Source organism: Quercus suber, unplaced genomic scaffold (assembly GCF_002906115.3).
Source record: "Quercus suber isolate HL8 unplaced genomic scaffold, Cork oak 2.0 scaffold_187, whole genome shotgun sequence".
NCBI classification, from domain to species: domain Eukaryota; kingdom Viridiplantae; phylum Streptophyta; class Magnoliopsida; order Fagales; family Fagaceae; genus Quercus; species Quercus suber.
Window position 1 is genome coordinate 943,834 of NW_027069645.1, and position 12,039 is coordinate 955,872.

General features: G+C 35.9%; 1 protein-coding gene across 2 annotated transcripts; it reads left to right on the forward strand.

Moving 5' to 3' along the window:
• Positions 1-2,613: 2,613 nt before the first annotated feature.
• LOC112018020 (uncharacterized protein At1g51745) lies at positions 2,614-11,163 on the forward strand. Of its 2 annotated transcripts, none has more exons than XM_024050529.2 (4): positions 2,614-2,729; positions 3,190-3,556; positions 6,228-7,282; positions 9,743-11,163. In XM_024050529.2, the coding sequence occupies exons 2-4, from the start codon at positions 3,363-3,365 to the stop codon at positions 10,819-10,821; spliced, it is 2,328 nt and encodes a 775-aa protein (XP_023906297.2). In that variant the 5' UTR covers positions 2,614-2,729; positions 3,190-3,362; the 3' UTR covers positions 10,822-11,163. The 2 variants fall into 2 exon arrangements, with proteins under 2 accessions (XP_023906297.2, XP_023906295.2); XM_024050527.2 differs by having other exon boundaries at positions 2,685-3,044.
• The last annotated feature ends 876 nt before the right edge of the window (positions 11,164-12,039 follow it).

Below are 12,039 nucleotides of genomic sequence, written 5' to 3' on the forward strand. Positions count from 1 at the left end.
TAGGTTTGGGGTAAGAGTTTAACTGTAGGTTGGTATTTCGGAATAGACCAAAGGATTTGATAAGATTCTTTATACTTGTAACCGTTTATGATTGGTAATAGTGGATTATTGGGAGTAGTGCCCTGAAAATCACTCAATAAGAGTTTTTGCCTTAGAGGTTTTCTCCATTCGTAAACAAATCACTATGTCAATTTAATTTCCACTGTATTTAGTTTAATGGGTGATTTGTTTGTGCTACCACGCCATTGCATGTAATTGAACCTAATTAATTAACTTAGATAATTAATTAATTTGCAAAGAGTCAATTCATTATAACCCAACAGTCATAAACACGGGTGACCCTATAGTGGACAAAGGAAGGATCCCGAGGAACCAATCCCCCTTTTTAGCCAAGATGCCACTCTTACTAGATATGCCTCAAGAAACCCTTTGAAGGGATAAAGATCACAGAGATCGTCACCTTCGCATTAATGAGAGGTTCTTTACCTAATCTCTTTTACATTAAATACATATATGACAATTTGAACAGTACAGACACCCCACCCCTAAAGTCATGTTTCATGATGAAAAGAGGGGGGAGGGGGGGGGGGGGAACCAATGGAAGATGGGACAAGTATCCCAAAAAAATGTGGCTGGGAGCAGGCCAGCTGGAGAGATAAGGGATGGAAAAAGGCCTATAAAAGAAGATGAGGTTGTAACAGAAAGGGGATCAAGAAATACAAAGAAGAAACTCTAGAATAGAGGAGAGTAGAGAGTCATGTTGTATTTTCCTTTTCTTGTTCACTCCCTGCTCCTTGGGAAAACAATTTGTATATAATAAAACATCTCATCTTTATTCCTTCTAGCTTAATCAATTGTTTGAGCTTCCCATTGTAAAATTTCTGCCTCGTTCTAATGATAAATTAGTTGTGCAAGTTGTTTGCTTAGACCATATATTAAATATTTGTTTGTCTTTGAGATTTTGACACCCACAAAGTTAATGAAATATATTATTTTTCATATATTTCCTTCATTCACCTACTCAGCCAAAAAAAGAAGAAGATTAAAGATATATACACACATATTAATTTTATTATAGTTTAAAAAAAATCTAATATACATACATATATATTATATGGCAACAAGATAAAATCATCCAAATTATAGAAAAATATTCATAGATAACAAAAATTCAAGATTATAATCGAAATATGAACAAATTGATGTTTAAAAGGATTTGAGCCAAGTAAAGTTGAAATCTTTTTGCACAAGTATAATATGAGAAAATTTGAATATGTGTTTTAGAGGTTTATTTATTTAGTTATTTTTTTTGCTGAGAGTGTTTTAGAGGTTTAATCATATAAAAATGTATTTTTTTATAGTATTTTTATTTTATAGGATAAACAAATTTGTTTTAAATGTACGCATGTACAAATGCTATACAACCAACACACACACATATATTAAGAAGATATAAAATACACATATTTGATTGACCATGATGCGAACTAAAAGTTGTATTTATTTTTTTTGAATGTCATCAATCTAAAATCTAAATACACAGTGACCTTAACTTGCATGAGTCCACCAAACCCCCCCCCCCCCCCCCTCCTCTTTCTTTCATCTTTAAAATTCTACCCTTTTTTAGAGAAACAATGTAAAGTTTTTACTTTTTACCTTGGTTTTTACTTAAGGTGTCATTAATTACACCCCACACAATCGCTTTATTTTATTAATAAGAAAAACAAGATAATGGCACTGCATTCAATTATATTATACTAGTCACTTCAATATATATATATATATATTATGTGCATGAAAAAGTTTAATATTTTATTTATTTTTAGTTTATATTTAAATATGAAATTTAATAATTATAATAATTATTATTAATAAACATTTATTATAATTGTGTCTATGTATGAAATTATATATTCTACCATGAAATTATATATTATACTAGTCACTTACCAATTTTATTCTTTTATTTTGTTTGGTACAACAATGGAGCCTTACCATATGTGTCAAAGGTAGAGGCCTATAATTTATGATTACTTTCAATATGAGAATCTATATATCTATCTAAAGAATCAAATCAATTAGAGGTTCTACCTTGGATTAGTTCTAATAATCTTGATTAACAGATGTAATATTGATTAGAAAGAGTTCTAAGTTATGGGTCCTATTAGCTCAACAAGTATATATATAAAACAATGTTTCAAACTTATAATATCTATTTCATGATTATTGTTTTTTAGACTTTACCAGGTTAACTAACTAAAACCCAACACATAATGAGTTATTACCTATTTAATGAATCATGTAACTAGTGTTTTTTTTAGAAGAGAATTGTGTAATTTTTTTGAACATGAATAATACATATAAATATAGATTATTTTATCTGTTGCAATGATAACACGTGACTAAAAGTAGATTTATCATCGTGATGTGTTTAATACAACTTTGACATTCGACCCAGGCTGTTATCCTTTATGAATTGCTAGGGTTCTGGATTGCTTGGTACTATAGGGTAGAGATTCCTTCAAACTCAGTTTGGGACAAACTTTTTATTTTTTATTTTTTTTTATTCCTTATTTTTGCTTACATCACATTAAGATCTTTTGTTTTGATAATCTCATCACATTAGTACTTAACAAACCGTATACATAAAACTGTATATATCTCACACCCATTTTCCTTTTTCTATTATCACTCTCTCTCTCTCACTCCGGGCAAAAAGATACCAAAAGGTACGTTGATCCAAACACCCAGAACTCACTCACTCTCTCTCTCTCTGTCCGCACTGTAAACAGCAGATGAGTGCTTCAAAAATCTCAGAAACAAAAATCCAACTTAGTCTAAAAACAAAAGATCAGACACAAACCAAACACAACAAATAACCTTAAAAACATGAAAGTTTTTCTAAAATAACTGGAAAAAAAAAAGATCTTCTCATTTTGAAGCTATGTCCGTACGCGTTTTTAGTTCTTCCTCTACTTCCAATCAGATCCATTTTTCTCCTTAAACCCTTCAATCTAAGCCCCTCTACTTCTCTCTATTTCTCAGTGAGTTTTTCTATTTTCATATGTTGGGTACTTTTTTTTTTCGAGTTTATTTTGTGTTTGGCTTTCTGGGATTTGTGTTGCATGCAATATTACATGTTTTCTGATATTTATTTTATCTGGGTTTTGTTTATTTTTGGTTTTTTAGGTATGAGGAGCACTGGTTTTTCATGAAACCGAGGATTTGGACTATAACTATTTTCTTGGACTTGAAGATGGACGGCCAAGATTGAGTTTTGAGATCAAAGTTTCTTCCTTTTTGTTGGTTCTGTATTTTTTTTTGTTTTGGTTATTGTTGTTGTTGGTGTTTTTTTTTGTGAGATGGGAAGTACTTCTGGAGAGGCTAAATCCAACGCCATCGATGCGTCGGTGGGCGGTTTGGTTTGGGTCCGACGCCGAAACGGGTCGTGGTGGCCGGGTCGGATAATGGGAATCGACGAGTTGTCTGAAGGCTCTTTGGTTTCACCAAGATCGGGGACTCCTGTTAAGCTGTTGGGCCGCGAGGACGCAAGCGTGTGAGTGTGTTTTACTTACTTTCTATACTTGTTAGCCTTGGTTCTCAATTGGGTTTTTGATAAATTTGCATTTGCCTTGGTGTTTCTCTTTGTTTGTGTGGTTTTTAGATTTGAGCTTTTGGTTATGGTTTTGTTGGTACTCTAAGATAGGAAGTAAAAGGTCCTGGCTTGTTTGTTGTTTTTCTTTTTGAGTGTTTCAAGGATCATTTGAGCTTAATTTTTCCACCTGGGGTTGGTTTGTTTGTTGTATGATTGAGAGTTTGAGAGTTTTGTTGGTTAAAAAGTGTTTTGTTTGAGCATTGATGATAATTGGGTTGTACTTGTGGTTGATGTCAATGTTGGGGGTATTGTTAATAGTGTTTTTTGTGTTTTGTGGTTTTGGTGCTTGATATAAAGGCAATGTGATTGGGGAGGCATTTTTATGAAAATTTTGTTTGTCTGATAGGGTTGAGGATGCAATCTTCTTAGATTTTTGTATTGTTCCTAGTTTTCAGAAGCATGACGTTTCTCTTGCCATTGGGGGTTAATAGGAAAGACTTTGAAACTCAATACTACATAAGTAAAAACCCCCCCTCCCTCCTCCCATGAGCTTAAGAAAGAAGAAGGGAAAAAAGAAGACTTGCTTGGTGGTGTACACCAAATTTATAATACTGGTCACCAAGCCTGAAGGATAACCCCCTTGAAATGTACATTTTTTGATATCTTGGAAGGTGCATAAATTTTGGACCAGTCCAGATTTAAATATATATTTTTTTTTTGGTTGAAAATTTTAAAAACTTACTCTCAATTAGGACCTCAACTTGTAGATTGGTGGCTAGGGATGGTGTGTTTGGGGCTGTTTTGTTTTGATTGGGTGAAGGTGGTTTCAGCTAGATGTCACCAAGTGAGATAGTTTGGTTGGTGGCAGTTCCTTTGGAATGGGTGTCGTGTGATGGTTGTGGCCTGTGGGTGGGGTGATTTGGGTTGGGTGAAGACTAACAAGCCATGGTGGCCATGTGGTTGTGCTATTGCTTTTTCTCTGTTTTTGGTTAGGTTGAGAGAGATAAAAGTGAGGGATTTGGGAGTACTGAGTAGTGGTGGTTAGGTACTCAGGTTGTTTTCGACTTTTTCTAATACCAATAGATAGAAGCTAAGTGAGTTTTTACTATCAATATTTTGAGACCCTAAAAATCCACCTTTGTATAGACATTGTTATGGTTGCATTCTTTATCTTTTGAATAGATAGAAGCTATATTGTTTTATTGGATTTTTCTTTTGAATTGTTTTTGCATGTCATGAATACATTTTCCAAAGCTGTTATACGTGCTAAGATTTTGTTTATAATGCTTATTTATTTGTACACTGTGTATTCTTTGAGTTTGTTGAATCTTGGCATGGATAAAAGTGGGCGGTAGGAAGCACATATTTTCCCATTTCACCCCATATATGGTTTATAGGAAGCCTTTGTACCTCGTCTGCTTTATTGAAGAATTGATCTCTTCTTCCCGATCCCATCTTCTTATGTAATGATATTTATTGAGTTTCATCTTGAGGGCTTGTTCTGTTCAACTAAGGGTGGGAGAGTGGAGAAATCTATAAATTTTAAGGTGAATGATCTGATGTTTCAAGTGTCCCTTTGAACTTCTCATTAAAAAGAAAAGCTTTCAACCTGGTTCTTGAATATCAGTCAGTATGAAGTTACTTTAATTGTATAGAAGATCAGGTGTTTCCATTAACATTAGCAATACACTAATAGTGGAGGAGAGCAATATTTCCAGTTGAAGTCATTTTTAGTACTTTTGAAGTAAACTTTTTTGGTCTTGAAGCTCTGTGACTTTTTCACTGATCATCATCATAGTCTTTTGTCAAGTGATTGTCTCTTCTGAAATTTTGTTGCAAAGAATTTAACTCAGGCTGAAGGCTTTACTTGCTTTGTCAAAGTTTTAGGTATCTAATTTGGTGGAGTAGGAGAACCTTTCCTACTGTTTATTTTGAGTTTTAGGTTAATAGCATCAAAAAAGTAAAAAAGAAATGAAAAAAAGAAGGTAATATACTAATATTGTTCTTAATTTGTATTGAGGACGTTCTATTTTATTGACATTGTTTCTTTGGATAAATCTTTTATGCCAACGTTCTACAAGTAGCGCATTGATGACTCATTGTTTGCTTTCTTGGTGTGAGCTAGTTTAGGCAATGTGAGGGGGTTAAGCCTATGAGGCAAATATTGGATTAATGCATTTATGAGGCTTAAGCTTGAGGCCTGAGGCCTGCTATATGTATGACTTGTGCTTTTGTATGTATGCAATTAGTTAGACTGCAAAGAATGTTTAGATCCACTTTACTAGGAGAAATATAAACCTTTATAGGTGTTTGTGGCTGTTGGTTTGGGATGTAGTTACTCGTAGATTCTTTTGCAATGAAAAAAAAAAGTGTTTTCATTAGAACCTAACTTCAGACTTTTCTTGGTTCCCTTATGAGGATCACAATAAGGGTGCTGATATATTCTAGGTTTTGCTTTTATTATTTTAATAAGTTAACATGTAATTTTCTCCCAAGTATTTTGTACTTAATTCTTTTTTCAGTCTTTGAATCATCCATGTGTATGGTGTGTGGTGTGTGGTGTTTAGCTTTCTATTGCTTTATCTATATGGCGTTAATTTTTGACAAAATTCTCATTTGTTTATTGGTACAGGGATTGGTATAATCTTGAAAAATCGAAGAGGGTGAAGGCATTTCGTTGTGGGGAGTATGAAGAATGTATTGAAAAAGCAAAGGCTTCTGCAGCTAATTCCAATAAAAAAGCCGTTAAATATGCTCGAAGGGAAGATGCCATTCTCCATGCCCTTGAGATTGAGAGTGCCCGCCTTGGCAAGGATCGTTTGGACTTCTTTAGAAGAGAGAATTCGGGTGGTGACCATGGTAGCTCAGCTAAAGAGTCACCTAATATGTCCCACTCTGTTGAAGAAAATGGGGACGTGGGTGACAATGTGAGTGGTTCTGAAGACAACTCAAATTCAGCACCAGAATTATCTCAATCTGGGATATCTTTTGAAGAGCCAAATCATAATAGTTCTGCTAAGGTGCAATCTGTCCAGGGAAGAAGAAGAAAAACCCCAAATGACTCGGAGGATGACGGAACAGAAGGAGTTAAGCGTATGAGAGGACTTGAGGACCTTGGCATGGGTGTAGTGTCGAAAAGGAAGGCTGGGGGGGTGCCTGATACGGTTCAACAAGATAATGCTCCACTCTGTGATTCTAGCATTGGGAATTGCATATCTAATGGAAGTCCTGTCAATGGTAGCAAAGGTTATTCGTCATCACTCAAAAGAAAGAGATCTCAAGTGGCGAATGTTCATGAATTCTTGAAAAAGAAAAACCGTCGCCGACCATTGACAAAGGTTTTGGAGAGTACAGCCATGGTGTCTGTTCCAGTTATTTGCGATCAACTTCCCAGTTCAAGTGGTTCACCTCGTCAGGGTATATCTGATGGCAGGGTTTCAGGATTAGAATCTAATGAGTCAAAGAAATCTATGATTATTAACAATAATTCGGACAGCACTGTAGTTTCATGTGAGAATGGAGCCCCTTTAAAGGCTTCTGAACAGGCTTGTGATGCTTCCCATATCAATTACAAGATAAAGGAGAATGAAATTTCTAGCATAAATGGGTTAGCTGAGAATGATTCTTCTGACAGGTTATTTGATGTGCCATTTGTTGGGGTCCTTGAGGAGGAAAAGCACGCTGCAGGTATGCTTGAGTTAAAATGTGAGAATTTATTAACATTGAGTGTACATAGCAGCCTTTTCTTTGGCCATTTTCTTTCTTATGCAAATTTCATTTGAAATGGTGATAAATTTACTCATTTCTAGCACAATAGAACTTATTCTGTTAGGAAGTTATACTGCATATATACATCCAAATTCTTTAGGACTACATAAGTTTTGTGTCTGTATTCATATTTGTTATTGTTTTAAGATTATACTGCTTAGATTGCTTATGCTAGGGACACTGAATGAAAGAAATGGCATGCTTATAGCTCCTGTTTGGGTCACATTTTTTTCTTTCTTCTCTCTCTTTAAAAAAAAAACTTTGATGCATGTGAGGCAAACTCCAAAGCAAGGAAAAAAAAGAGGAAAACAAAAGCACATTTGAATTTTAAGCTATTCAAAAAATCCACTAACAATACATTTGGGGGTTCATAAAGGACTCTAATGGAATGGAAGAGATAAATTATAAAGGAATGGAAATGAAAGGGAAGAGCAATTATTAGGTAATCCCACAGTATGGCGACATGGTGCTCCCTCTCACTTTTATAGTGGATTCCAGTAATTGAATTCATAGTGGGGCCTACCATGAATGTGAGAGGAAGGAGCTTTGTGTCACTATACTCCGGGAGTACCTAATAATTTTCCTAAAGGAATAGGGTTTTTTGTTTTCTTTTTCCCTTTCGCACTCGAATGGAGTTAGGAGTTTATAAAAGAATGAGGAGAAAGAAAATAAAAGTAGACCTTTACTATTATTCCTATTATTTTTTATCTGTGTTTTAAGGAAATGGGAATAAGAATGCAATTTGTCCTCAATTAATAAGCGGAATGGGTTGATTTGTTCACTTTTTGGAGGAAATGCATATGGGAGAATGAAATGATATGGGCATCCCCTCCTGGCACTCCAGTCCTTGTCACAAAACTTCCCAAGAGGGCAATGTATAGAACATACCTTAAAAAATGTATTCCACCCATTCCTTTCTCCACCCCCAAACAAGTTGTAAAGAAAAAGATAGGAATAATTCATCTAGATGGATGTGCACATTTGTTCACCAACCAAATAATCTGGACTTATGCCTGGATTTGGGTCTTTTTTAGCCAAAAATGAGACAAATCAAGCTCATTACTTTTAGGTTCACAAAGGATAACACATTTATACATATGGTTTGGTTGTCTACATCCCTTTTTTGTTTTACTTTTAGGCTGATAAGAAAACACAATTTCTGTGATGAGCTTATCTTGTCATTGCACGCACATGCCTTTTTCTTAAGTTTTGAGTTTGCTTGCTGACGTAACCCAAGCTTGAACTGGGAACTGCATAGGCACTTGTGTTTGAGAAATGACATGTTTTAGTTCTTGTGCACATCTATATATGCACGAGTTTACTTGTTAAAAAAAAAATGCATATATTTTTTTTTCCTTTTTTGGGGGGGTTGGGGGGGGGTGTGTTGGTCTTGTGGAGGAAGAATTGGGTGACAATGTAACACAAAATTTTTCTTCTGTGAGTCCCCCCTCTCCAAAAGTTCTAGAGGGTTGGTAGCTGTAGATGTCTTGTTCATTAGTCCCCTCTGTTTTTAAATTTATAGAGTTGAGATAAAGAATGAGACTTTTGTTAGAAAGAAGGGCCCGCTAACAAGGTTGATTTTGACTCTTGCCCCCATAAAGTCCTCTATAGTTCCCTCATTTCTAATTAGCACCTTTTCACACTGTTTGAGGGGGAAAGCTTCTATTGAGAGTAGGGTTATGGTGTTGAGAGATTTCCAGCTGACAGGAAGGAAGACCAGAAGAACTACAGAATCACACCTGCCGGACTAAGGGAAAACCGAAGGGATTTGCCACAGAAAACTGAAAGATTAATGATGAAGAGAAGAATGTGAGAAAGCTTAGATGATGTTTTTATTGGAAAATTTTTTAGTAGCCCTAGTGGTCACAAAATAGAGTGCAATTTAAATGGCATTGGTAGAGAGATTAGTGATGTTGCTCCTAAAAGTGAAGTTATGGTTTTTGACAGAGCAGGACTTCTCTTTCTAGCCACAAAGCTCCTGATACATCTGATTGGGCTATGTGGATGGCTGGATGCTTTTTATACTTGCCATACCTGCATCTGTGCAAGTGAACTTGAATTGGACTCTTTAACATATAGCCCCTCAATTTCTTTTTTGAGGTTACAGTTTATTTGCACCTTAGTTTTCTTTATGGATGTATGTTATCCAGTAATGAGTTTTATATGATTGGAGCTATAATATAAATGTGATTTTATTTAAACCTTAATTTTCAAGTTTTACTTTCATTGGAAAAAGTTACCTCAGAATTTCTTACGAGTCACTTTCCTGCAGACTGCTGTTTATATAATCTTGTATTTTGTTTGTTCATTCAGCTGATGTGAATTAATGAAAAGTTTATAAAATTTTCCTTGTGCTGATAATGTAATCTATTCTGCCAGGTTTTTCTCCTATACCTGTGTCTTGTTCCTCAGGAAGGTCTCATGTTGGTGCATTGGGAAGGCAATCCAGTCAAAGTAGTCGAGCTGAAGCTGCATCTTTGAGAAATGAGGGACTTAATGAACCTGGTTCTACCAGTTTAGCCAATGTTGATGTTACTATAGAGAAAGATACTTCAAAGTGGCAGTTAAAAGGAAAGAGGAATTCAAGACATTTAAGTAAAAATAGAAAACAGGATTCCAGAAAATATGTGGACATGGATGATGGTATAGAGCACTCTGAGGGTTCAGATCAGAAAGTTGATTGCAATGGCATTGGTGGGTCCCCTGCTTCGTATAATTGTACCTTACGAGCAAAGTGCAAACCGGTTGCTGAAGGCCAGGTTGATGGGTTCCGGGACTGGAACAAGCATATTTCTCCAAGGGATTCTCATATGAGAGGGACAGTCACTGAGGGGAAGCTATCACCTGATGGCTCCGTGACACCTCAAAGGTCACTTCCATTTCGTCAGTCCCGCTTTACAGTTCACTCCAGATATCAGATACCAGATTATCCTGTCAGAAATATTTGCACGGATGCTTCATTATATGATGTCAAGCTTGAGGTGAAAGCCAACAGCTATCGTCCTCAGCATGTCCCACTGGTTTCTCTCATGAGTAAGTTGAATGGTAAAGCCATTGTTGGTCACCCTCTCACAGTTGAGGTTTTGGATGATGGCCATTGTGTGGGTCTGTTGAGCAGCATGCAGTGCAATCTGGAAGTTGGTGAAATGCGTGCTACTGTTAAGCCAAATTTGGTAACTGGAAGAGTTCATACCAAGCATGTTGCATTGCAACAACGTTTTTCACCAACCAAATCATCAAAAGTAAAGAAATCTGGGTTATTGTCCAAAAAGATTCGGAAATTGTCATCATTGACTGGTCACAAGCAGTCCGAAGATGAGCGGAAACCAGTGGTAGATAAGCCCAAAGGTACCGTTGTATCCTGTATCCCGCTAAAAGTAGTCTTCAGTAGAATAAATGAAGCAGTGAATGGATTGGCACGGCCAACACACCGTGTATTAACATCTAGCAACCCGTGAATTTGGTTGGGGAGAAGCAGTTGCCGAATTCTACCCCTAAATTTGGTTCTTTGCTATTTTAGGTATTTTGATTCAGTTCAGCAGTCTAGTTCCTGCTTTATTTTAACTGTGCTCGGTTTTGCAGCACCGTATATTCTGCCCCAAAGGTAGAATTCTTCTGTACAATTTCGTGCATTTCCTTGTTGTAGAACTGGTAGGAGTACGATAAATGGAGGCTTCTCTTGGGTTTTGTATATAATGTAACATTAGCTGAGGTGTAAAGATGGTGATCTGCTATGAGGTATTGGTGACCTGATATTAGTTATTTTAATTTATGAATTCAGGTTGATTCAAAGGCAATAACTTCATTCCCCAGTGTACTTGGGTGTTGGACATGATAAGGAACTTACTCTAATCTACTTTAAAATTTGTTAATAGCTTTTTATTTTTATAAAAGAATGGAGCTGGCATTGAAACTATTCTAGCAGGTTTATTTGTTTATGATCAGAAGTGTGAATTATTTCTTGTAAAGGGGGGTATATTTCTTTGTGTGTGCGCCTCTACTTGTGCAATTGGTGGTCCTCATTTCACAATTCTGCAATTGGTCTATATATATTGTTAGTGTTTATTTGTCTTTTTAGTTAGGCTAGACTTGAAACATGGGTGGTATGAGTTGTTGTACATGTCTTTATGTTGTTTCCACCAATATCTTTTAAGCAAAGGCCAAAAATTATGACATACAGATCTAGATTGCTACCAATTCTGATGCTATTTTAATTTGTACTAGGAGCACTAAAATGCATTGAAAAAACACTGACTATACTTGCTATCCTTAGTCTAGTATGACAATCATGTCAAATTGTTGCATCTGGGCATTTGGCCATGTGCAAGTCATGGTAACTATTATCATCCGTTGATTATATTCATGTTTCACATGTAGACCCCATATGTGCATGTCCTCTCTCAGCTGTAAATCATGAAGTTAGTGGGATCCATGGCTGTACGAAATTAAATTAAATCAACTGACAAATATAGCTGAGGCCATGGTTGTTCGTTGGCAGTCTTCAGTATGTCAATGTAAACAAGTTTTGTAAGTAAGAACATCCAAACTTGACCATTGCCGACAGTCCTTCACACATGGATCCTGTCGGTGATTGTTGCTTACTGCCCTACTTTTGTCTTTGCAATCACATTTAAACTTTAAACGTTAAAAGGTCTTCATGAGGTGTGTAAGGGGGT